The 27,197-nt window shown below is 45.5% G+C and overlaps 1 protein-coding gene across 1 annotated transcript in view; it reads left to right on the top strand.

Annotated features, from left to right (window-relative positions):
• Positions 1-27,197, top strand: part of CIT (citron rho-interacting serine/threonine kinase) — a gene marked incomplete at both ends in the record, with an annotated part of 168,460 nt that overhangs the window by 73,562 nt on the left and 67,701 nt on the right. The window contains 7 exon segments of the mRNA XM_082667324.1: positions 14,643-14,748; positions 15,661-15,804; positions 17,034-17,153; positions 22,104-22,274; positions 22,545-22,595; positions 23,132-23,185; positions 26,100-26,240. Of these exon segments, the coding sequence (XP_082523450.1) occupies positions 14,643-14,748; positions 15,661-15,804; positions 17,034-17,153; positions 22,104-22,274; positions 22,545-22,595; positions 23,132-23,185; positions 26,100-26,240 (787 nt within the window).

The following is a 27,197-nucleotide window of genomic DNA, read 5'->3' on the forward strand; positions in this document are numbered from 1 at the left end:
TTCTTCTTGCCTTATTCTGTTCTCTATTTAGACTGTGTGTGCTCGCCTCGCAGGCCTGGCAGGACCATTCTGCCGCCTTCTCATTTGTCTTAAAGGTACCTTTAGGAAATCCGATCCAAGCGCTACCAGCCCAGTCCTGAGGATTAGGCTCCAGAAGATCTGCCTTTTTTTGCTGGTCTACACATGCTGATTCGCATGGTTGCCTCGGATCCCTTAAGAAGACAGTAATTGACTAACTGGTGCTGTATGTTCCCAATCTCGGTGCCAGTTTGGCAAGTGTCCCTTCCCCTAAGTGAATTTCTCTCGGTTCTCTCTGTTTTACTTGTCTTGAGTCTCCTGACCTCTCTCACCTTCCTTTCTCTGACGAACTTCCTGAAAGAATAGCCTACCCTCAATGCCTCTTTTCCAGCCTCTCCAACTCTATGAAAATCACTGTCTCAGAAGCCACGGATTCCACCCAGCCACTGTGTTTAGTGGTTGCCACCCCACCACATGATACCATTAGTTGCCACGAGTGTCTTGAAACTTTCTCCTTTCTTCTCTTCCACGTTATGGAAACTTGGTTTTCCCTCCTTCCTCTCTGACTGCTGTTCTCCCTGTTCCGTGTCTGTTTCAGGCCGCCCTTGAGATGTTGCACCATCCCCTAAAGCTCCACCTTAGTTGTTTTTTTAGCCTGTTCGGGGTGATCTCATTGAGTCCATTGACTGTCACTCTCACTTCCCCATGGCCTTCCTCCCCCCCATGGCCTTCCTCCCACTGTGCCCTGCTCATCATCACCAGAATGTCCTACTAGCGTCTCTCCATCCCTGTTCCCAGCACAGACTCACTTGCTCACTCAGTAAGCCACTCGGTGCCAGTTTAGTTTTCCTCATTTCATTTAAGAAACTACCACTTTCTCTACCTTTCTAGGGAAGGAAACGGAGTCATCTTAAACTATTTTTCATCTCCCCCACCATCTCATCAGTTGCCGAGTTTTCGAAGTTGTGCCTCTTGCGTGTATGCCCGGGTTTCTGTCCCCACCGCCACCCCTCATTGAGTTCTGGACTACTGCAGTAGCCTCCTGACTGATTCATCTGCCTCCCGTTTTCCCCGGTCTAATCCATTCTCTACAGAGGGTGGAATTCTCCCAAAGCACATGTTGGATGATGTCATTTTCCTGCTCAGCCCTTCAGTAGCATCACGATGTGCACAGAATTAATGACCACTCCTGAGCTGGGTGTTCAAGCCTGGTGTGCCAAGACCCCAGCCTGCCTTCTCACTCACCCCTCCTCCTTGTGCCCTGTGTCTGGCCCAGCTGCTCAGCGCTCATCGAGGTTGGGGATGGTGTCTTCCACACTTTGCATGCAGCGGAGCCTTGCCTCTGGCAGGCCTTCAGTGAACATTTGTCAGATTGAACTAGAAGTGGCCAGGGATTATTCCAATTCTTCTGCACAGTTTATACAGCTGCTCATGGACGCTGTCGTCTCTTGAGTACTTCCTGTGCGCCCAGCACTGTGCCGAATGCCCCTTCACGTGAGTTGTCCATTAAGTCGTCACAATCTCACCATAACTGTATGAGGTAGCTGGTATTATCCTCATTTTACAGAGGAGGACTCTGAGGCTCAGCAAGGTTAGGTTACTTGCCTGAGGTTTTGCAGGTAGTAACAGATCTGAGACTTAGACCCATAGCCTGGACCACTACACTGCCCTGCCTCTAACAATCCTGACTCTGCTAGACTGTGCAGGATCGACGGACTTGCCTAATAATAAAGGCGAAAGAGATGACTTTACTGAGAACTCACTGTACCAGACACTACTCTAAGGGCGTGATGAACATTCTCATTTAATCCCAGTGGTAACCCGTTGTTCTACAGACAAGGAAACTGATCAAGAAGCTTGGGTTACTTCTTTTTTTTTTTTTTAAGGAACATTTATTTATTTATTGGCTGCGTTGGGTCTTCGTTGCTGCACGCGGGCTTTCTCAAGTTGCGGCTAGTGGGGGCTACTCTTCGTTGCAGTGTGCAGGCGGTGGCTTCTGTTGTTGTGGAGCACGGGCTCTAGGAATGCAGGCTTCAGTAGTTGTGGCACGTGGGCTCAGTAGTTGTGGCTTGCGGGTTCTAGATTGCAGGCCCAGTAGTTGTGGCGCCCGGGCTTAGTTGCTCCACGGCATGTGGGATCTTCTTGGACCAGGGCTCAAACTCGTGTCCCCTGAATTGTCAGGCAGATTCTTAACCACTGCATCACCAGGGAAGCCCGCTTGGGTTACTTCTTAAGTTCACTCGCCATGCGTGTGGCAGTTGATGGCCAACTTTTCCAGCTTTTAACTTTAGAGCTGATACAAGCATTCTTTGTTTTGGGGGACGGAATGTTGCAAGTCTAGGCTTTGGGACCAGGCAGATGTAGGTTCAAGTCAAGGCTCCTTGCCTCACTAGCTGTGCAAACAAGGCACTTGACCTCTCAGCATCACTTCCGTTACGTATAAAGTGGGGGTTATTCGTGCCAACCTGCTGGGTTTATCGTGGGGTCACGCAGAGCATGTAGTGTTAGTGCCGGGAGCAGAGTGGGTGTTCATTTCATATTTGTTGTTGTTATTTAGGGGTGAAGATGGGCCCAGGGGTGCTTTTGAGTCTCTTTTCTTCCCCGCTCCTCTTTATAAAGACATCTTGCTGGTTTCTGCCCATTGAGAGAATCAGGCTCCGTGGGGGTGCCTGACAGATTTCCTAATGTCTCTATCCAATTTTTTGCTCAGAATGGAGTCTGTGATGTGTTGGTTGGCTATACCTTCTGTAAAACACACTGCAGGCTCCTGATAGGACCTAGTTCCAGCGGGGTCTGGAACTCGGTGCTGGGGGAGGTGGACGTGTGCCGTGGCCAGCCTGGAGGTCACGTACTCCCACCCACCCTCCAGTGCTTGAGCGTCCCCTGGATGGGACAGCATGTGTGTCATCGTGACAGTGCCATCCAGAACCAATACTGAGCATTTCCCGTGTGAGGGCCAGAGCGCTTTCTCAAGTCAGCATTGATTCAGCTCACTTCTTATTTTGGAACTCTTTGTCCCACTGTGACCTTTAAACTGAGACTGCCTGGGGCACGAAGTGCTTGGCACATTCATTCATTCGTTCATTGTAAAACATGTAGTTCTAAGCCTTGTGGCATGACTGAGCAAGATAGATAAGGTCCCTGCCCTTGGGAGGCTAACATTCTGTGCAGGGAGACAGAGGATAAGTAAGTTCATGGGTAAGACGTTTTTCAGATGGTGGGAAGTGCTCTGAAGAAATCTGAACCTGGGTGGGCAATGGCTGGGAACCAGCACTTTAGTCCCTGAGGCTGGCACTAGCCCATGGGTGTCCAGTGGGTGTCCAGAAAGCACGTTGGAGTAGCCAGAGCTTCCGGTTGCACGGGGGAAGTGGTCCGAGAAGAGGTAGGCAGGGCCTTTGGTTTTGGATTTTGCTCTATTTGCAATGAGCAGGAAGCCTTTGCAGGATTTTGAGTAGGGACATGGAGGTTCTGGTTCTCATGGTACAGAGAGGCCCTCTGATCACGGTGTGGTGGACAGCAGGATGACAAGAGTCGGCTTCAGGGAGATGGGTTAAGTTACTGCAGCCATCCAGGCAAGAGGTGGTGGTATACCAGTGAAATTAACCTGCGAAGCTAGGCACTGGCTTAGAGGTGGGGACTGTATTAGAAATCACGTAACTATACTTTAACTAATAGCGTGAGTTTTAATACATGATTCTTGAGTCATTCCAAAGCATATGTTCTTATTCAGCTGGAGACCACTGCTCTGTGTGTGTGTGTATGTGGTGTGTGTGTGGGTTGCCAAGGAGGTGCCCCAAAGCTAGCTAGATTCAGAAGCTTTTTAGAAGAGCCGTATTTTGGGGGCAGTAGTCCCCCCTTACCTTCTGGGAACATGTCCCAAGACCCCCAATGGATGCTTGAAACAGCGTGTAGTGCCGAACCCTCTCTATCTACTTTTTTCCCTGTACATACCTACATACCTATGATTAAGTTTAATTTACAAATTAGACACAGTAAAAGGGTATCAGAATTGCCACATCACTACTCTTGGGCTTTGGGGCCATTATTAAGTATAATAATGAACACAGGCACTGTGATGTTTCGACAGTCAATCCGATAACTGTATCTTGGCTAGCCGGTAGCGTATACAGCATGGATAGGCTGGATAAAGGGATGAATAACGTCCCAGGTGGGACAGAGCAGGGCAGCGCAAGATTTCATCATGCTGCTCAGATCGGTGCTCAATTGAAAGCTTATAAATTGTTTATTTCTAGAATTTTCCATGTAATATTTTTGGGCCACAGTTGACCATGAGTATATGAAACCATGAAAAGTGAAACTGTGGATCAGGGGGGACTACTGTATTTCCAAGTGTTCATGATGGACACCAGTGTGTATTTTTAAACGGGCTTATAAAGTTAGTTCATAAATTTCAGAATGCTCAATCTTAAAAGCCAATATATTTTTGGAACAGAATGCTGATGAGTGTTTTATTTTTTGCACCATATTACATCTTGCGCTTGCGTGTATTTTTAGTGCCGTTGGCCACAATTAAGGTAGAGCTCTCAACTGAGCTAATTTCGATTCCCTCATTTTAGCCTCCAAGTATCCATTCTTGGTTATCTCAAGAATATCTGTGATTTGTGATCGATGTGATCTGTGATGTGAAGGCATGTCTTGCAGGCTTGGGATTCTCTTCCTAAGGAAATAAATGGATGGCTTGATGCTTAAGCATGATCTTAGTTATTACCGTAGTGATAGAGAGAACTCAGCACATGTACCTTCTTTTAGGTTGGAAATACAGATTGTATTCTCTTTTGATATGACGTATTCTATTGATAGCTTTATTAAGGACATTGTTTTTGAGTTATGGGAGTTATTTATAGACATTGAAAAAACTGCATCTTGTCATTTTTCCTTAAACGTTGAGGTTACATGTAAAAGCAATTTTTAGGTCACATCGAACACATTTTAAGAAAACGTTCTTTCTGCTGCAGCAGTAACGACCAAGCCCCACATTCCCTCTGTGTCATATACCATTACCTCTATTAATACTCTTTGGACCTCTATAATTATAAAGCACATGTGTATATCAGGGAGAGATGTTGATTTCGGAGTAAATTTTTCTAGAAAATAGAAGCTGGAAAAAAAAGGAAAACCCAAACTTGGCTTTGTGCTTGAAGAGACAGCACTGCTGTGTGTGGGTGGGTGGCTGCATGCACCCGCTGCTCAGAAGTGCCTTTTCTCTCCATGGGGACAACGGGCTGTGTATCAAAGATGCAGCCAGGAGGAGTAGGCAAGCAATGTGTGGGCAGGCTGCATATTCTTTTGTTAGCATCCTCATTGTACTGCATCTCATCAAGCCCAGAGCGTGAACCAGCCTGGACCTGTAAAATCTGTACTGTCCTATTTAATTACCCCCCGAGCCACTAAGTGATGGAGGAAGAGTTGCTCTCGTGCGTGAGTTGAGCCGTTTCTGGGGGGTGGCTGTGGACTGACCTGGCATATGGATGTTCTTGGGTACCCAGGCTGTCCCGGCCTTGGAGTCGCCCTCCCAGCATTGCACACAGCTAGTCACGGGTAGAAGCTACCTTCCCTTGCACGATCCATTTCCCCATCCTCTTTGACTTCGCTCCTCCGAGTCTCTGGGGCAGTTTTCTTGGGTTTCTTTTCTTGGGTTTGTCCGAGGCCGTCCAGCCAAAAAGTAGCAGAGTTGGGATTCCCATGACTTGATGGGTTGCAGAGCCCAACTTTGAACCAAAACCCAGCTCTCCTGCCCATCACCTGTACCCTAGTCATCCTAATGTGGTTGATAGGAGAATGTAGAGGCCATAGGGTAAGCTGTTTCTTAGCCTCAGTGCCACAGGATAATAATGCCCTCCTTAGAGGATTGTTGGAGGATTCAGTGAGGTTACCCCTAAAGTACCAAGCACAGTGCCTGACGTTGTGCTCAATAAATGGGCGCTATTCTTGATAATAAAGGTGGTGGCATTAATTCTCTCTCCTGCATTGCTACTTCTTTGAGGACAGGAATTGTGGCTTCCTTAACTTCATAGCCTCCACAGCAGAGTTTTGCAACTTGACGCTATTGACGTGTTGGGCTGGATAATTCTTTTTTGGGGGGGGGTTGTCCTGTGGGTTGTAGAATTGTTGAGCAGCATCTCTAGCCTCTACCCACTAGATGTTAATAGCACTCCCACCCCCAGTCGTGAAAATCAGCAAAGTCTCCGGACATTGCCACCTGTCATATGGGAGGCAAAATTGCCCCAGTTGAGAACCACTGGTCCACACGTACCTCTTATGGGATCACAGGGCTTTTATATTCTCCCTGATGTATAAGGGATATATATATATATTTTTTTTTTCTTTTCTTTCTATCTATCTATCTATCTTACACTCACTCATAGAAGGTGGTCAAAAAATACAGGTGTACCTTGGAGTATCACAGTATTCACTGCAGTAGGGTAAATATCGCAATAAAGCAAGTCACACAATTTTTTTTGATTTCCCAGTGCATATAGAAGTTATGTTTATGGTATACCATAGTCTATTAAGTGTGCAATAGCATTATGTCTAAACAATGTACATTCCTTAATTAAAAAATACTTGATTGCTAAAAAATGCAAACCATCACCTGAAACTTCAGTGAGTCGTAATCTTCTTGCTGGTGCAGGGTCTCGCCTCCATGCTGATGGCTGTTGCCTGATAAGGGTCATGTTTGCTGAGGGCTGGGATGGCTGTGGCAATTTCTTAAGATAAGACGACAATGAAGTCTGCTACACTGATTGACTCTTCCTTTCACAAACGATTTCTCTGTAGTGTGCAATGTTATTTGATAGCATTTTACCCATAATAGAACATCTTGCAAAACTGGAGTTAATCCTCTGAAACCCTGCTGCTGCTTTATCAGCTAAGTTTATGTAATATTCTAAATCCTGTGTTGTCATTTCAGCGGTCTTCACAGCATCTTCACCAGGAGTAGATTCCACCTCAAGAAATCACTTTCTTTGCTCATCCATAAGAATCAACTCCTAATCTATTAAAGCTTTGTCATGAGATTCCAGCAATTCAGTTACCTCTTCAGGCTCCACTTCTAAATCTAGTCCTCTTGCTATTTCCATCACATCTGCAGTTCCTTCCTCCACTGAAGTCTTGAACCCCTCAATGTCATCCATGAGGGTTGGAATCAACTTCTTCCAAACTCCTGTTCATGTTGATATTTTGACATCTTGCCATGAATCACAAATGTCCTTAATGGCATCTAGAATGGTGAATCCTTTCCAGAAGATTTTCAATTCACTTTGCCCAGATCCATCAGAGGAATCACTATCTTGCTCTGGTTTAGGCTTGGGCTTAAGGGAATGCTGTGACTGGTGTAATCATCTATCCAGACCATTAAAACTTCCCTCATGTCAGCAATAAGGCTCTTTTGCTTTCTTATCATTCATGTGTTCACTGGAGGAGCACTTTTAATTTCCTTCAAGAACTTTTCCTTTGCATTCACAACTTGGCTAACTGGCCGAAGAAGCCCAGCTTTCAGCCTGTCTCGGCTTTTGAGATTCCTTCCTCACTGAGCTTAATCATTTCTAGCTTTTGATTTAAAGTGAGTGACCTGTGACAGTTCCTTTCACTTGACCACTTAGAGGCTATTGTAGGGTTATTAATTGGCCTAATTTCAGTATCGTGACTCAGGGAATAGGGAGGCCCGAGGAGAGGGAGAGAGATGGGGAATGGCCGGAAGGGGAGGCAGTCAGAACACCCACAACATTTATTAAGTTCACTGTCTTATGTGGGTGCGGTTTGTGGTGCCTCAAAACAATTACAATACTAACATCAAAGATCACAGATCACCATAACAAGTGCAGTAAGTCCCCTACCTACGAACCTTCAAGTCGCGAACTTTCAAAGATGCGAACGTATGTTCGAATGTCCAGTCACATAAATTAGTTCACGTGTCTGGCGTACATTGTCACATACGTGCATCCTCTACTAGTGGTTGTGCTTTTGTGTACTTCACAGTACTGTATAGAGTACAGTAGTACAGTATCTTTATTTCAAGCCCCCGATGTCCAGAAGCAAGTGTAAAAGCAGCAGTGATGTAGCTGGTACTACTGTACTTTTCAGGGCACTGTGCTGTAAGATTAAAAATCTTTTCTTTATTTTTTGTGTTTGTTTTTTATGTATTATTTGTGTGAAAAGTATAAACCTGTTACAGTACAGTACTATAGAGCCGATTGTGTTAGTTGGGTAGCTAGGCTAACTTTGCTGGACTTACGAACAAATTGGACTTCTGAACGTGCTCTCGGAATGGAACTTGTTCGTATGTAGGGGACTTACTGTATAATAATAATGAAAAAGTTTGAAGTATTGTGAGAGTTACCAAAATGTGACACAGACAGGAAGTGAGCAAATGCTGTTGGAAAAATGGCGCCAATAGACTTGCTTGACATAGGGTTGCACAAACTTCCATTTGTAAAAATCCCAATATCTGTTAAGTTTGATAAAGCAAAACACAGTAAAACAAGGTATGCCCGTATCTGTTGAAGTTTGAGAATTTTGAGAACAAAGGAGAATTCTGGCAATTCTTCCTTTTTAAATTTATTTATTTTTGGCTGCGTTGGGTCTTTGTTGCTGTGCATGGGCTTTCTGCAGTTGTAGCGAGCGGGGGCTACTCTTCGTTGTGGTGCACAGGCTTCTCATTGCGGTGGCTTCTCTTGTTGCAGAGCACGGGCTCTAGGTGCGCGGGCTTCAGTAGTTGTGGCATGTGGGCTCAGTAGTTGTGGCCCGCAGGCTCTAGAGCGCAGGCTCAGTAGTTGTGGCGCACGGGTTTAGTTGCTCCGCGGCATGTATGATCTTCCTGGACCAGGGCTCGAACCCATGTCCCCTGCATTGGCAGGCGGATTCTCAACCACTGTGCCATCAGGGAAGCCCTGACAACTTTTTCTTAAGTTAGCAGGTAGACTCTGTCCCATTTCAGGGTCAACAGAAATAGTTTCTTTACAGCAATTCCATGCCCATCTCCGATAGCTTTAGATTTACAGCCAGTTACAGGATTTTTTGTACTTTCCTTCTCTTAAAGGAACAGTAGCATCGGCTCTTTAAATATTACCACGCTTGATGAAATGGTACTTTTCAGGATGCTTTTAGACCAGCAGAGTTGCTACTTGAAGAGGACAGTGCTGAATTTGGTAATAGTCCGGTGGCTCTGAGGCCAGCTTTGGATCAGACCTCTCAAGCTATGATTTACATCGCAGTCAATTCTAGGATAGTACAGATGTCAGCAATAATTTGCTCTTGCTTTCAAAGTCAGAAGGACGGATAATGAAAATCCTAGAAAAAGTAAGTAAGTTGTGATCATATTTCATAATATCTACTGTGGGGGGAATCTGTTCATTCAAGAAGTACATATTGAGAGCTTACTTATCATTGACACTCGTGATTGAGTTGGCCTAAGTGTGTACATGAAAAATAAATAGAATACAAATACGTCAAGTTGAGTCATACCTGTCTCTAGTATATTTCTTTTATAGAAATTCGTGGAAATGGCATATTTTAGTTGACTTATTAAAATGGAGGGAGTAGGAATATTCTTTAATCAGTGTCTGAAATCTGTACATTTTCTTGCAATTCATAGCTTACCATGATTAACTTCAAAATTGTGTTTCCACTGAAAGAGTGACCAAAAGTCACCAGTTAAATGGCCTGACCAAAGTGCCACCTGGAACCAAATGCTGGGGGCGGTCATACTGTGAGTTTTAAATGCCTGGACCTTAAATCACGCCTACTTTGTTCTCATTAGCACCATGGTTCTCAAGCCTGTTTGTACGTTAGAATCACCTGGGAGCTTAATAAAAATGGTGTTACCCAGGCCCCACTCCCACCCTTTCTGTCTCTGATTTAATTGGTCTGGTTGGGTCCTGGATATCAGTTTCTTTTTTTTAACTTTAGATTTTTTAGAACAGTTTTAGGCTCACAGCAATACTAGCAAGAGGTATAGCGATTTACCATATGCCCCCTGCCCCCCACTCATGCACAGCCTCCCGCGTTATCAACATCCCCCCCAGAGGGGTGCCTTTGTTAAAATCCCTGAACCTCCCTATTTAGGGTTCACTCTTGGTGGTGTACATTCTGTGAGTAAGGACAATGGTATGATAACATGTATCCACCATTATACTGTCACACGAGTGTTTTCACTGGCTGACATCGGTAATTTTTAAAAAGCTCTTCAAGTGATTCTAATGTGTAGCCGATCTGAAGACCAGAGTCATCCTAGAGAGCTGCAGTGACCTTTCCCCCTTCTGTCCTCATCCCCCAGCCTCATCCTCCAATCCCATTACTGTTTACGGGATTGTTGCTACAACCTGGGTTTAGTCACAGCAAACTTACCATAGCTTTTTAAAAATAAATTTATTTATTTATTTATTTATTTATGGCTGCGTTGGGTCTTCGTTGCTGTGCGTGGGCTTTCTCTAGTTGCGGCGAGCGGGGCCTACTCTTTGTTGCGGTGTGCAGGCTTCTCATTGCAGTGGCTTCTCTTGTTGCTGAGCATGGGCTCTAGGCGCGCGGGCTTCAGTAGTTGTGGCTCGTGGGCTCTAGAGCGCAGGCTCAGTAGTTGTGGTGCACGGGCTTAGTTGCTCCGCGGCATGTGGGATCTTCCCAGACCAGGGATCGAACCCATGACCCCTGCCTTGGCAGGTGGATTCTTAACCACTGTGCCACCAGAGAAGCCCCCAGCTTTTTTTTTTTAAGATGTAATTTTTATTTATTCTAAAAAAAAAAAAAGATTTCTTTAGCACCTTTATTCTGAAGAGACTTAATTGCCATACTTAGAACTTCTAAACAGTGAACATTTGTCAAGCATCAAAATAGCAGAATGAGGGAGTTGGACTCCGGTGATGGGGAGGGGCTGGTGCATCGTCTCCTGTGCGTGTCAGCGGATGGGGGCTGCGCATCTCCCTGATTCTGGGCCCCGTTAACAGGTGACCTAGAAAGGCTCTTTTTGGGTGAATAAGCAGTGGGCTTTGTACCCACAGGAGCACACTTTACACCCCTCTGGAGCCTGCCCTCCACCTGTCATCAAGTTTTGAGAGCCCCCTCCTGTCCCATCATCGTGCACCCATGTAATCGTTCTTCTCCAAGGGTGCTGGTTTTGTGCTCAGGCCCAGAGAGCCATGGCCCCTCTTGTCATCCCTGACTTGTGTCAGTGTGGGTGACTCCTGATGACTGAAGGACCGGGACCCGGTCTGTGGATCATCCCTCCCTCCTTGGGTGGTCGGGTCTTCTCTAGCCCACCCACCAGAATAACATCAGGAAGAAAGGAAATAGCGAAGGCAACTCAAGGCTGTGCCAAGCAACCCATTTCATCTCACGTTAAAAAAAAAAATTGTGTTTGTATGTGTTTTGACTAGATTTAGGTAGAAAATAGGCCAGTGAGAGGAGCAGAACTTGGTTAAAATTTTTAGCCCAAAGTGAGATTTTAAAAAAAGATTTACTTCTGGATTTCAGTCCCCGGTGCCCATTTCTGTGAATAATCAACATTTGTTCTAATGTGAATAATAGCATGGAGCAAATTCAGCCCCCTGAGTTTCACTCTTTCTTTCTTTCTCTCTTTTTTTTAGTATTTATTTATTTACTTGGCTGCGTCGGGTCTTAGTTGTGGCACGTGGGCTTAGTCGCCCCGTGGCATGTGGGATCTTAGTTCCCCGACCAGGGATCGAACCTGTGTCCCCTGCATTGGAAGGCGGGTTCTTAACCACTGGATCACCAGGGAAGTCCCAAGTTTCACTGTTTCAAGCAAGGGTTTTAGGCCTGCGAGGCATGTGCTGCTCACACCGTTGCAAAGGTAATGATGATAGAAACCACAATGATAGTAGTGATGGTTGACATTTATTGAACCCTCATGATGTGCCAGGCACTGTGATAAGGACTTCCCATGGGTTATCTCACTTAATCCTCATAAGCACTCTTGGAAGTAGGTTGAGAATTATCCCCATTTTACAGATGAGGAAATCGAGGCTCACAGAGCGAGTGGCAAGGTCAGATTTTGAACAGAGCTGCATGACTCTGGGTGTTGACTCACTTGGCTGCCCTACAGTATGTGTGTTGGGAGCTGTCACTGGGGTACAGCGAGCCAGCACCATCACGCCACCCCCTGTCACTGGGCTGGGAGCTGTGAGGAGAGAGACCTGAGCTACTGCAGGGAACTGACCTCTTTTAGGCAGGGAAGTAGTCTGGGGCAGTGGAAAGCAGAACTTCCACCTGCTGGTAGGACGCAAGTGCTCTCTGACAACCAGCTCCTGCAGCCCCGTTACTAAGGCAACAAAAATCAGACAATGGGGCAGCAGTGGGCTCTGCCACATGCCCCTCCGTGCGGAAGAACCTTTGTTGGCTATTTCTGTGGCTCTGCCCTTCACCAGTCCCAGTGTTCATGCCCAGGGTGCCAACCACTGAGGGAAGCTGCCCTGTATGAGAACTGTTATCTCCACCCATAATTTTTTTTTAAACAGATTAAAACAAACAAAATTATTTATTTATTTATTTTGAGTGCGCTGGGTCTTAGTTGTGGCACACGGGATCTTCGTTGCGGCATGCGGGATCTTTAGTTGCAGCATGTGGAGTTCTTAGTTGTAGCATGTGTGTGGGATCTAGTTCCCCGACCAGGGATCAAACCTGGGCCCCCTGCATTGGGAGCATGGAGTCTTACCCACTGGACCACCAGGGAAGTCCCTCCACCCATAATTAACTGCTTTTAGGAATGAGGCAGGGTGTGTGAGTTACGTGTATGTGTGTGGGTAAGTACGTCCTTGTGGAGAGAGCATCCTTCTAGCCCATTCTTAGGAGGTCACGCTACATTATTTTTGTGATACTATCCTGAGTGTTATATCAGGTGCATCGTCAGTCTCTCTACCCCAGTTCTCCATTGGGACCAACAGAAACCATTTATTAACTGGCAGGTTACTTAAGCTCTCCGGGCCTCAGTTTTCTCATCTATAAAATGAGAATAATGTCTCATAGAGTCGTTGTGGGGACTAAAGAGTTAAAACATGCCTCTCTTTAGGACAGAACCATGCATACAGAATCGGTGGTCAGTAAGTGTATGAGTTTCCTCTGGCTGCTGTAACAAGTGACCACAAATTTAGTGGCTTACAACAACACAGGTTTATTACTTTATATTTCTGGAGGTCAGAAGTCCAAGATGAATTTTACTGGACTGGAAGTAAGGTGTACAAGGCTGCACCCTCTGGAGCCTCTAGGAAAGAATCAGTTTCCTTGCCTTTTTCAGCTTCTAGAGGCTGCCCAGTTTCCTTGGCTTGTGGCCCCTTCCCCCGTTTCCACAGCCAACAGTGTAGCATCTTCCAGCCTCCCTCTGACTGTGACCCTACTTCTGTCGTCACCTCTCCTCTCTTCCTCTGCTTCCATCTTAAGAGGACCCTTGTGGTTACGTTGGACCCCCACCCCATGTAATCCAGGATAGCCTCTCCATCTCAAAATCCTAACGTAATCACATCTGCGAAGTCCACTTTGCCACATGGGGTGACAGATCCACAGGTTCCAGAGGTTAGGATGTGGACATCTTGGTGGAGGGACATGATTTAGCCAACATAATTAGTGTTAGCTGTTTCTGTAAAATGAAACAGAACCAAACTGGCTAGCTTGGGGATGGAATAAACAACAATTTGGTCAGTATAGTTAACTGATACCATTGGGCACTTGATGTGTTAGCTCAGTCCTGCGTCAAGACCTTGGCGTTATCCACCCCCTCCCTGGAGCTTGTTTCCTTCCAGAGCTTTGGAGGGTCAGCGCCTTCTCATCCTTCAGGTGTCAGCTCAGATGTCACCACACAGAGAAGCAGGCCCCTGATCCGTTTCCTCTGCCGTAGCACATCACCCCATTTCCTTCTTTGGCAACATCTGTAACCTTTTAGCTTGTGCGTCTGCCTGATGCATTCTGCGTGCCCTCTGAGAATGTCAGCTCCAGGAGGGCAGGGACCGTGTCTGTCTTGTCCACTGCTCTTCCAGTGCCCGGAGCAGTGTAGGTGCACAGTACACATCCATTTAGTGAGTAAGTGAATAAAGCCGTATCAGCACAAATGCCGTGTGCTTAATGCCCACGCTCTCCTGTTGTGGTAGGTCCTTTTATTATCGTTCTACCTCCTAGAAATGGAAACAGAGGCTCAGGGAGGCTGAATCACTGCCTCAGGTCAACGGTGACTAGATTTACACTCAGGCTCTCCTGCTTCCAGAGTTCTTGGTCCTGTCCACCTCTCTGCCTCATGGCCTTGGTGTTATTAGAAGCTGCCTGAGCCAGCTGTGTTGATGGCCAAGGATGCTGGCAGGTCTTGTGGTCTCTGCCGCAGTTTTTCTTTTTTTTTTTTTTAATTTATTTTATGGAAGTATAGTTGATTTACAATGTTGTGTTAATTTCTGCTGTATGGCAAAGTGACTCAGTTACCCACATATATACATTCCTTTTCATATTCTTTTCCATTATGGTTTATCACAGGGTATTGAATATATTCCCCTGCTCTATACAGCAGGACCTTGTTGTTTATCCATTCTGTACGGAATAGTTTGCATCTGCTAATCCCAAACTCTGCCACAGTTTCTGAATGCAGCTTTTCAGGCCCACCCATTTCTTCCATCCAGGTCTGTTGTGTCAAGTCTGGACTCCCCTGCCAAGACTAGCTCCATGGAAAAGAAACTTCTCATCAAAAGCAAAGAGCTGCAGGACTCCCAGGACAAGTGTCACAAGGTATTTATTTCCGCAGCCGGCCTCCCTCCTTGCTGCAGGAGCCTCCCGTCAATATATGCCAAGGGATCCGCCCGGGGCCGCCGCTGGCGCCGAGCCACCTGATCCTTCCCGCGCTGAAGTCGCGCCTCCGGCAGCTCAGAGGGAGATGAATTCGGGCCTTGACGCTGCCGTAAATCCTTTAAATCTTAACCAGAGGAGGCCCTGGATATAAAGCGGCTAGTTCCTCAGCATGACCCAGCTAGATGTCTGCGTCTTCTGGCAGGTGGCGTGGGTCCTCACCTGTGGCCGAGATGCATCCCATCTGCTTTGAGTGATGCGAAGTCTCTCTTCCTAGTCTTTAAAAACTCCTGCTTATGTAACTGCGGCCACTGTGTTGATTATGCTCAACGTCTCTTAACGCTCACTGTTTCTGCCCAGGGGCAGCTCTCTGGAAGCTCGTAAGAGTCACTTCTTGCCTGGGACTCCTAAGAGTGCAGACGAACCCATATCTCCTTGCCCTGTCCTGGATTTGTCCTCTAGATCTTTGCAAGGAGATGGGGGGGATCAAGATGGATTTGGGGTAGAATTAAACTGACGTCTGCAAAAAAAACCCAAACCAAACCCAAAAAAAAGCAAACAGGTGAAAAAAATGGTGATTGTGGCTTCCTCGCTCACTGGGTTAGAGAAGTGATCGAGTGTGAACCCAGCCTTGCATGAGAGGAGTGACTTAGCATTGGTGACTGCCCTTACGAAGACCTGTGCGCTCCCAGGCGAAGAAACCATGGTATTTCCATCCCAACCTTTTGGCGAGTTAGCGCCAGCCAGGACCACCAGGTGGTCTCGGAGGTGGCTTGAGATGCGATTGCTCCTGACGAACACCCCCCCGCCCCCCGCCCCCCGGGCCTTTTTAACGTGTCGCTGTGTTTATTTCAGATGGAGCAGGAAATGACCCGGTTACATCGGAGAGTGTCAGAGGTGGAGGCTGTGCTTAGTCAGAAGGAGGTGGAGCTGAAGGCCTCTGAGACTCAGAGATCCCTCCTGGAGCAGGACCTTGCTACCTACATCACAGAGTGCAGTGTGAGCCTTCCCCCCAAAGCCCCCTTCCCTCGGAGCGGGCGCTTCCCGTCGTGTGTGTCTCATCCTGTTTCGTGACAGCATCATGAGGCACATCACAGCCAGGGGCAGAGAGGAGAGAGAGGGAGGACGCACGAGCAAGACCTGTGATGTGCAGAGTAGCGGGAGCCGGGCGTGAGGGCCCAGAGGCCTGAGATCAGGCTCAGAAAGTCCAGGTAGGAGCCTGGAGACGGGCATAGACGGCGTTGCAGAGGGTCTCAGCATCTCCCATCCCAACCTCTCTGCTCCACCTCGTGTCCAGCACAGTCAGCCTCAGGAACCAAGCTCCCAAATAAGTGCAAGAAAATGTATTTTGAATCTGTCCCAAATCAATATTCCATTGCCTAGAACCAGCGCAGCAACAAGCAAAACTCAGCCTTTAAAACCCAGACCCTCTGTCATCTTTTACCATGCGACTTTTGTTTTTCTTTCCTTCACAAGAGTGGACTGTCTTCTCCATTGTCTCGTTAAAAATTTTCATTCAGGTGTTTTTTAATGTACAGTCTTAACAAGTTGAATCACACATTTTTCAAGTGTTTTTTTTTTTTTCCCACAAGGGAGAGGAAATCTATAGAGCGTGGCTGATTAAGAATAACTGCTATGTTTCCATTCCAGATTTGACCTCCTTTCAGTGGTGGGTAAAGTTATTCAGCTTTGTATTTCAGATCTATATTTCAGTGTCACTGAAGCATTGAGGGAACCTTTTGGATGAAAGGTGTCCAGGAAACGTAAGCCAGGAGGTGGAAATAGTTTGCTTGGAGTCTTAAATGGCACCTGGGCAGAGAATGAAGTCATTGCTACTTTGAAAGAGGGATATATACTTGACAGTCCTCGAATAACTGCTATTCCAGAAACGACTTTGTAGCCACCCCAATGATGGTTTCACGGCTAAGGGATCTTATTAGTTTTTAGTTCTGAACATACAAGTAAGTATCTGCGAAGGCAGGTAGGAAACAGGTGGATGCAGTTTCAGGCTGGATCCATAAGGTCATAAGGTTTGAGATGATGTTTCTTGAACCAAGGGGTTTTACAGGATGAAACCTGGAATCAGCGACTCACCGGAAGTTGTCGACTTTGGCCCGTCACCTGAAACCATCTTGGTGTCTGCGAAGCAGCCTGCAGCTCCCTTAATGAATCTTTTCAAACAGAGCAGGATCCACAGGACAACCCTATTAAAATTTTGCTTTCCGCAGAGCTTAAAGCGAAGTTTGGAGCAAGCACGGATGGAGGTGTCCCAGGAGGACGACAAAGCACTGCAGCTTCTCCACGATATCAGAGAGCAGAGCCGGAAGCTCCAAGAAATCAAAGAGCAGGTATGGCTCCCTGCCTGGGAGCAGGGCACCAACCGGACCTCTCATTTCAGGAGAGGTGTGTTTGAGGGACAGAGAGAGGGAAGGGGGAGCGGTGAGGAGAGAAAGTTATGTAGGTCATTTGGAACTTTTAGATTCCCCATGATTTATATAAATGGCAGAGTCCTTGTTCTATCTAGCTCCTTGTGAAGTCTGGACCCCATGATGGCTACTTTTTTCAATCGAAGGTGTAGGTTTAGAGCAGGGGTGGGCAAACTGCAGCCTGTGGGTGAGAATCTGGCCAGCCACCTGTTTTTCATGACCACAAGCTAAGAATGGTTTTTGCATTTTTAAACGGGGGAAAAAACTCAAAAGAAGAAGAATATTTCATATGGAATTCACATTTCAGTGTTTATAAAGTTTTATTGGAACACAGCACAGCCATTCATTTAGGTACTGCCCATAGCTGTTGATCATGCTACAATGGCAGAGGTGAGTGCTTTTGACAGAGACCACATGGACTGCAAAACTGAAATGGCTTCCTATCTAGCTTTTTACCAAAAGAGTTTGCCAACCTTTGCTTTAGACCATTAAAAAAAAATTAATGTTTTCATAGCTTTTCAGATGCACTTTAAGTTTTTGAGAAAAGCCAGGGTACTTCATAGTCTTACTTATCTAAAGACTTATCCTGGAAGAAGAGTTTGAGCAGTTAAGGCCGAGTCAGAATTGACACGGCAAATCTGACTGCAGAAAGCCCTCCCCTGTGTGTTCAGAAAAGAGAATCCAGACCTTTAAAAAGCCTCCTCTCTTTTTTTACCCCCTCTATTTCTAAAAGGAGTTTCTTTCTAGATGGTTCATTTTTATTTCACTTCACTGTTTCCTTTTTAGCATGGATTTTCTTTTTTTTTTTGTCCTTTGAAGAAACTGTGAATAGAAACTTTAATGAAGAGAATGCACTGAGCAGTCGGAGAGCTGAATTATCAGCTGCCAGGCAGCTCTCATTCACTTCAGAAAATCTAGTGGAAACAGTGATGGAAATGAACATTTTCGTCTCTGGGTAACGCACACTTAGCCATCTGGGTGGTGCTGATGCAAGAAACGCCGGCAAATAATTTGATTCCTTAGCTGTTCTTTACAGAAAGAATTCCTGTTTTGGATGTTTTGTTGGCATCGTCTCATTATCACCTTAATACTTTTTAAATCATTGGTTAATATCCTCTTGCTTGATAAAAGTGTTCTGAATAAACGTGCATAGGAAATGATGCAAATTGGTTGTCAGGTTTCTGAACACCACCACTAACTTAGAGATTTTGAAGGTCACACCTACAGCTTGAAAAAATCTGCTTTGACAGTTGACTCGTTGCCCCTTTTATCAACACAGTTTTTCATCCTAAAAGTTTCAAGAGGTAGGATTCTTTTTCTCCCATTAGTTCAGTGTGGTTGGAAATTTGCTTTTGGTGACATCCTGGGGAAATGAAAGCTATGCTTGGCCACCAGAGGGAGCAGCTGGTGTCTGTGAAATTCCATAGAAACAGAATTATCAGGACACTTTGAAAAGGTGTATGCTGGTGGTTGAGTTCAAAGAAATGTCCTTTGTGATTCATACCACAGTTGGCATCCATGTGGAATTTTAGATTTAATGACTGCTAAGCGTTCCATTTTGAGGGGGAGAAAACTTCTTCGTTTCAGATTTTATTTCTCATCGGAAGAAGGATTTATTAAAATGACTCTCGGTAAGTTTGGTGAGAGCAGGATGTTTGCAATCCAGGAAAAAGCATTTAATACTTTCCGCAAACTCCTAGTATTTGGTTTGCAGCCTGTCAATTCCTCCCAGGTTTGCCATTTATTCCGCACTCTTCCTCTCAAAGCCAATTTCTGTACCGCTGTTTATTTAAATATGTTGCTTCTGCTTAGCTACCCCCAATGGAGCACTTGAATTTGGTTTAAAATAAAAACACCTAGGGAATTCCCTGGTGGTTCAGTGGTTAGGACCCTGCGTTCCCACTGCAGGGGGCATGGGTTCTATTCCCGGTCGGGAAACTAAGATCCCACGTGGAGTGGCCAAAAATTAAATAAACAAATAAAAACACCTAAGCGTCTCACATGATGGTTAGATTCATGCTCCATCAGTAGCAATTGCTGATTTCGTCCCACCCCTCCCCTGCCCCCCCTCCACCCCCCATCCCTGGAAGGGAGACAGAAGTTCAGGTAACACAGAAGGCATTTGGGTTTCAGGATTTCTGATTGAATAGGACCATGTCTTCCTTCCCACAAAATTCTGAAGCTCCATTCCAAAGAATGACTCAAGGCAGGACCCAAAAGTTGTCCACGGTTCCCCATTCTGATCCTGTTCAACTCTGACCCACAGTTCAACCCATGCTGATACATACAGCTGCCTCTCAGCTGTCCTTGGGAACTGACCTGATTATCTTCTCTCAGAGTTCTCCTGAAGCAGGGATTTGGTCAGCTGTTGGATGTATAGGATTTCCTTGAAATATCCAGCAGAGTAACAGTGGCTCAATAAATGAGGTGGAATTTTGTTTGATGCTTGTAGCAGGCCGGGTGCCCCCAGAGCTCAGATTGCTGACAGAGATGTTGCCTGATTCTTGCCTTCCTCCCCCTGGGCGCTGACGGCTCAGGAAAGAGAGATGTTGGGGGAACAGCGCTCTGTCCTCACTCTTGACAAAACACAGAAATTACGTTCCCTTCTTGCCGACATAAGTTTAAGTCAGACAAGGGAGCTCAAGGATAAAAGATGGCCAAGAGTGCCTCCTACCTCTTTGCTTCCTCCACAGCTTGGTATTTGTGTCTGTGGGGACTTTGGATTTTTTAAAACTCTAAAATCAGAAGAAAAAAAATGAGTTTTAGGTAGAAGAAACGGTTTTCATAGGTAATGTTTTTGTCTTTATATGAATGCTACTCTTGTAAAATAGAATTATATATATATAACATATTATATATATAATATATATTATATAATATGTTATATATATATATATATATTTATTTATTTATTTATTTTTAAATGGAGGAAGGGATCCAGGAAGGCACAATACCCAGAGCTATGAAAGTCATAATAAGTCATGACACAGCCCTGGCCGAGGGGTCTAGAAAAACCCCAAGTAGAGGGTGTACTGTTTCACATCACCGGCTCACGCTCCATTCTGTGAGTTGAGATAATTGTTCAGTAGGTTATAAAGACCTTTGCTTATATAACCCAGCACCACTCACTTAGTGGGCATCGTCCAGAAAACCTGGCGCCCCATGACTTGTAGGATTGACCTTCAATAACAATACAGTCGGCCCTCCGTATCCACGGGTTCCATGTCTGCGATTTCAACCACCTGTGGACCGGATTTGGTTCTGGAGCCGTTCCCCTGTGGATACCGAGGGACGACTGTACGCTTTTGGGTGGGAAGGAGTGAAATGAGACCAGGCTCCATCCTGTGCTCAGTTTTTCTGCTTTCCGCTGTGCCAGTAATACAGAGAGATGTGCTTACGTGAAAACTATCCATTTTCATAAGGACGTCACCTCCCCTTGAGTGTGCACTGGGGGGACTGCCTGTTACAAAGGATGAAAGGTTTACTTTATATTCTGTTACTAAAAAAAGAAAGAAGAAAAAAGACATTTTATTGGCTAAAAGCATAACCTTGCTCAGTTGATCCCTCTTCAGTTATTTCTTGGGGGAACGGATCTTAGAGATTATCGCTGTACATTGCGAAGGTCAAAGACAGTCTTAATTCTTTATTCTTTTCATTTTAAATCCGCCACCTTGGATTGGATAAACTGCTCATTCATAATCCTTATATATATAAGCTTTGCTTTTGCTAACAGAGAATATTTTCATACTCTGCCCCAAAGTTTTCGAAACCATTGCCCATTTCTTCTGGTAAATCAGTTTTGGAAAACTTTGATGCAGATGTCCTGTTTTGTTTTGTTTAATTTTTATTAATTTTTTACCAAGCTTTTTTTTTTTTTTTTTTTTTTTTTTTGCGGTACATGGGCCTCCCCCTGCTGTGGCCTCCCTCGCCGCGGAGCACAGGCCCCGGACGCACAGGCCCAGCGGCCACGGCTCACGGGCCCAGCCGCTCTGTGGCACGTGGGATCCTCCCAGACCGGGGCACGAACCCGCGTCCCCTGCATCGGCAGGCGGACTCCCAACCACTGCGCCACCAGGGAAGCCCCAGATGTCCTGTTTTGATTTTAGAAATTGAATTTGGAAAAGGTTGGGCCGTTGGGATTACTTTAAAGGCTTTTGCTCGAGGGAACAAGATAATTCTTTCTTCAGAGTCTTTCTCACAAGTTACTTTGATCAGAGCCAGTGTTTCCTGACGCTTCCAAATTTCAGGGTGACTTGCCTCTCAAGAGCAAGTTCATCGTGCAGTTTGGGGCCCAGAAAAATTAATGGTGAGAAACTGACATGATGAGTTTCACCTTCCAAGATTCTCTCCACTGAGATTTCCAATTACCCCCTTGTGCCATCTGAAAGGTTAATTTTAAAACTAGTACCATATCTAATTGTGTTAGGAGCACATAACTTCTAAAGGACAAATCTGTATAAATGATTACCCTTGGAGGAAAGCTACGCATAAGCAGATTATCCTGGTTGTTTAAAGTACATCCCTTTCAGCTCTCCTGTGTTACAAAGGTCTTAAGGTTCTGCACTTCTTGTACGATATTATTTGCTCAAAGGATCTTATTGTGTATAGGCACATTTGTTCCAAATGGTGTTACTAGTGATTCATGATCTAGATGAAAACAGTTTAAAGATTTAATATTCTTTTCTCCCTCCTCGTCCATCCACACACCTCGCCCTTATCCCCATCTTTCTACTCACCTTTTCTCTAGGTCCATTCTCTCCAATCTCTCTTCACTGTGTCTTCCCTCTGTGGTCTGTGTTTTTCCATCTTCACCTCCCAACTTTCCTTTCAGGAGTTCCAAAATTCACCTTCCTTCCATTGCCTACTCTTTAGGAGTACCAGGCTCAAGTGGAAGAAATGAGGTTAATGATGAATCAGTTGGAAGAGGACCTGGTTTCGGCCAGAAGACGGAGTGATCTCTATGAATCGGAGCTCAGAGAGTCTCGGCTGGCTGCCGAAGAGTTCAAGCGGAAAGCAACAGAATGTCAGCATAAATTGATGAAGGTAGCCAGCTCCCTGCCGGGGTGTTTTGGGGGTAGAATCATGGATGATCTTAGCAATAATAAAGGGAATCCTAGCTTCACGAGTGTACATTTGGGAAATAATGGGGCGCCCTGCAAAGCCTCCTGGTCTTGGTTAGAGAAGATACTTAATTTTTTTTTTATCATCATCCTCATTATTTTGGCCACAGAGACCAAGAAAGCCTGTAGTGTTGCCTTATAAGACTTTTAGGTTCTTGAGATTTTCCAATATGTTGTATCTTTTAAATTACAGGCTAAAGATCAAGGGAAGCCTGAAGTGGGAGAATATGCCAAACTGGAGAAGGTATTTTCCATTATTGGTATCGTGATTTTGGGTAGACAGCCTCTTAAATGTTGTTCTCCGTGGCCTGTCACTGGTTAAGAATACACTTGCGATGAATAGAGAACTGTCTTCTGGGTTTATTTTGATGGTCAGTCTCTGGATGACCATGTTTAGCTTCAGGTATGTTTCTAAAAGGGATAGAAGACATCTCATTTTTTTTGGTCAGGCCCGCTCACAGTAACACACAAATCCAGACACTCAGTAAGACACATGGGAAAATTCTTACTGTTTTAGGGTACCGGCGACTTTGTTTCTCTTTTTTTGCCATCTGTATGTGTGTTGCTGGTTCTAGAGAAATAGTCCACATGGATGTTTGCACTGAGACATTCAAAGGTTTCTCTGATAGGCTACTGTTCTTCCTCTCCATCAGTAGGTATTGGAAAACAAAACAAAGAGACCCCAACAGAAACCTCAAGAAAATAGGACTGCAGTAAATGTAGCAAGACCTTAATGCCAATTTGCCTTTTTTGCTTTATTTCCTGGGATTTTAATCACAGATCAATGCTGAGCAGCAGCTCAAAATTCAGGAGCTCCAAGAGAAGCTGGAAAAGGTAAGCCTGAGGTGATGTTTTGGGGAACTTACCCCCATTTCCACATACTTCTTGCTTTGTCCTGGAGCACAGGAGATCAAAGAAGGAGAATTAGTCACCCAGCACCAAGGAAAATGAAGGGAGAGTGAGTTATTACCTGAAAATACAAGAGTTCTGAATATACTTTCTCCTTTTGAGACATGTCAAGCAGTGTTTGTTTAAAAAACAAACAAAAAACCCACAAAGCTCTGTGAGACTCTCAAGTCAAAGCTCTAATTGTATTACAGCAGAACCCAAGAGGCTGTCTCGTCTCCCTTCAGGGGACCAGGTCCCCATCTTGCATGGGAGAAGCCTATGTTGTTCACGACCCAGACAGCTTTCAATCAGAGACTGTCGGCAGTCTTCCTGTGCATTGGGAACCTGGAGGGACCAGTAGTCCTCAGGTGATTGGGAATGGATGTGGGTTTGGTTTATGGCATTGGGCACAGTGTGTGCAAAGGGCCCTTCCTTTAGGTGAACACGGAAAATGCTAAAGAAAGGGCCAGGATGAATGTGGCCTTTCATGTCAAGAACGTTTGTGAGTGTGTTTAAAAGAGTTCCTTATTTTTTTATTTTTAAGATGTTGGGGGTAGGAGTTTAGTAATTTATTTATTTATTTTTGCTGTGTTGGGTCTTCGTTTCCTTGCGAGGGCTTTCTCTAGTTGTGGCAAGTGGGGGCCACTCTTCATCCCGGTGCGCGGGCCTCTCACTATCGCGGCCTGTCTTGTTGCGGAGCACAAGCTCCAGACGCGCAGACTCAGTACTTGTGGCTCACGGGCCTAGTTGCTCCGCGGCATGTGGGATCCTCCCAGACCAGGGCTTGAACCCGTATCCCCTGCATTAGCAGGCAGATTCCCAAGCACTGCGCCACCAGGGAAGCCCCAAGAGTTCCTTCTTTTTGTGTTATTAAAAACATATAACATTAAATTGTGTTATTGAAAACATACATTTACTGTCTTGTTTTGAGTGTCCAGTTCCTTAGTGTCAGATACATTCACATTGTGAGATAGATCTTGAGAACTTTGTCATCTCACAAAACTTAAGCTCTCTACCTGCCAAATGCTAATCTCCCCACCCCCACCCTTCGTAACCACCTTTCTTCTTCGTCCCTCCCTCCCTCCTTCCCTCCTTCCTCTCTCTCTCTCTCCCCCTCTCCCCCTCCCCCCTTCCTTCCTTTTCATTCTATTTATTTTATTGAAGTGTAGTTGACTTACAGTGTCATGTTACTTTCTGCTGTACAGCAAAGTGACTCAGTTATACATATATATAAATTCTTTTCCATATTCTTTTCCATTATGTTTTATCACAGGATATTGAATATAGTTCCCTGTGCTATACAGTAGGACCTTGTTTATCCATCCTATATATCACAGTTTGCATCTGCCAATCTACTTTGCTTGTATGATTTTGACTGCTTTAGGTGCTTCCTCTGGATGGAATCATACAGTATTTGTCCTTTGTGGCTGGCTCATTTTGCTCAGCACAGTGTCTTTGAGGTTCATCCATGTTACAGCATGTGACAGGATCTCCTTTTCAGAGGCTGAATAGTATTCCATGGCCTGGATATTCCACATTTTCTGCATCCATTCATCTGTCCCCTTCCTACTTATTCTTGAGCTCACTACTGAAAGCCTTTCAGCTAGAAATTTGTGTGAGGATTTATATCTCCTAGAACTCTGCTCTCCAGTAGAAGTGGGAAGCAACCCACACATGTCAGCCTCAGATGTAATTTTAAGTTTTCTAGTAGCCACATTAAAAAAGGGAAAATCCTCTGAATGATATAGTTTCCTTAATCCATTATATACAAAATATTGCAGCATGTAGTGATATTAAAACATGTACACTGGGCTTCCCTGGTGGTGCAGTGGTTGAGAGTCCGCCTGCCGATGCAGGGGACGCAGGTTCGTGCCCCAGTCTGGGAAAATCCCACATGCTGCGGAGCAGCTGGGCCCGTGAGCCATGGCCGCTGAGCCTGCGCGTCCGGAGCCTGTGCTCCGCAACGGGAGAGGCCACAACAGTGAGAGGCCCGCATACCGCAACAACAACAAAAAAAAAGTACACTGCTTCAGTTTTTAAATGAATTAAACTTAAGTAAAATTAAAAATTAATTTCCCAGTCACAGCAACCACGTTTCAAGTGCTCACCGGGCACATGTGGGGAGCAGCTCCCACGTTGGACAGTGCTGGTCTCGAAGTTGGAGTTCCCTTGCCGTTTTCACGTTTTAAAACTATAAAGCAAATGAGTGTGAAGTTGTTGGTTTCTTACACTCAGATCTTTACTGTGATGCTGGAAGAGCTGCAGTATAGTTAAGACCCAAATAAAAATTAACTTCAAAAGGGTTTGCTGTTTTTTCTTTAAACATGAATTTGTGAGTCACCACGAACAGTGTGGTGGTTATGCCCTTTGATAGGTATTTATTTGAGAAAAAAAAGTTTATAGTTTTTATCTTGTTTTCTTGTAAAAGTAGTACAGATTCCCCTTAGGAAAATCAGCAAATGAGATGATTAAATAGGGAGACAATTAACAGTCCGGGGTAAATACATTAATACCTGGGCAGATGAACCCGAGACCTTTTTGTTTGCATTTATTATGTTACATTGAATCTAAGATGCTAATGATTGTCCGATACCCCATTATCTTCTGTACCCCAAGAAAGAAAAAAACACCATCAATTTTAATCGTAGATGCATTCCAAATTCAGCGATGTTAAAAAAAATATATAAGTGCACCTTAGGACAGACGAAACACAGAATAAAATGAAACGTTTATATGTTTTGAAAAATGGATAAAAATATCCATTCAGTGTGACCCGATTTTTTTTCCTGTTTAGGAGATGGTCCCCATCTTTTTCCGTGGATAAATTGGGCCATCTCTCCCCTGTTCCTTCTCCTTTCAGGCCGTGAAAGCCAGCACGGAGGCCACCGAGCTTCTGCAGAACATCCGCCAGGCGAAGGAGCGGGCTGAGCGCGAGCTGGAGAAGCTGCACAACCGCGAGGACTCTTCCGAAGGCATCAAGAAGAAGCTGGTGGAAGCCGAGGTGAGCAGGGGACCTGCAGCTCCCGGCTCCCGAGGTGCCTGGCCTCCGGCTGTGCAGGGGGAGAAACCTCGGGACCACTCTCTCTCTGCTCCTGTTCATCCAAACCGCTGTCCCGTCCGCCAGTCCCTTTGAAACCCGAGAGGTTTGGGACCATTTTCCCCAAAGGGGAGAAGGATTTGTCACAGCAGCTCTGAGTAGAAAGATGTTTTGATAAAACCTTTCCTTCCTGTTTGTTTTCCTCTGACCCGTTTGCCCGTGTGGGAGGATTCACGTGTACGTAGATGAGCTGTGATGCCGTCCCTGAGGGTTCCTTTTTCTTCCCTCTGTACGCTTGCTTTTCCTCACCTTCTCCCCGACGGTGTTAATGATATATTAATTTTCGAGGCTTCAGCTGTGACCTGTGTGTGTTGATAACTCCCAGATCTACATTTTTGGGCCTCTTCCCTCTGTCCAATTCTTTGTTGTTGTTGTTGTTGAAACCAATTATATAATTATACAGGAAACACACGAGTGTTTTCTCATTGTGAAAAACATAGAACTGAAGAATATAGAATAAAAAGGGACGTTCCCCCTTTGCCGCCCTCCACCTCCCCTGACGCCTGGGTGATGGGTCCATGGAACGGATGTGTCATAGTTGATTTAACCACCCCCCTGTCCTGGGCCTTCTGCTTCTCCGTCGCAGTGCTGGCGTTGAACCTATTTGCCTACGTCTCTTTGGGGCCAGCCTCACCCACGATCCAGGAAGTATTTCCCACTGCTCCCCTGACATCTTGACTGGGTGTCTGAACAGTGCCTCCGATCTAGAATGAACTCAGTATCTTCCCCGACAAGCTGGGTTGCCTTCTCAGTCTTCCTCGCACCGGTCAGGGCCCCCATTCATCCATCTGGTCACCCCAGGCTTGACACCTTGACATCATCTGCTGCTTCTCCCTGGATCCTGCCATTCCGAGAGTCCCT

Source organism: Grampus griseus (assembly GCF_964374135.1).
Source record: "Grampus griseus genome assembly, chromosome: 12".
In the NCBI taxonomy this organism is placed as follows: Eukaryota; Metazoa; Chordata; class Mammalia; order Artiodactyla; family Delphinidae; genus Grampus; species Grampus griseus.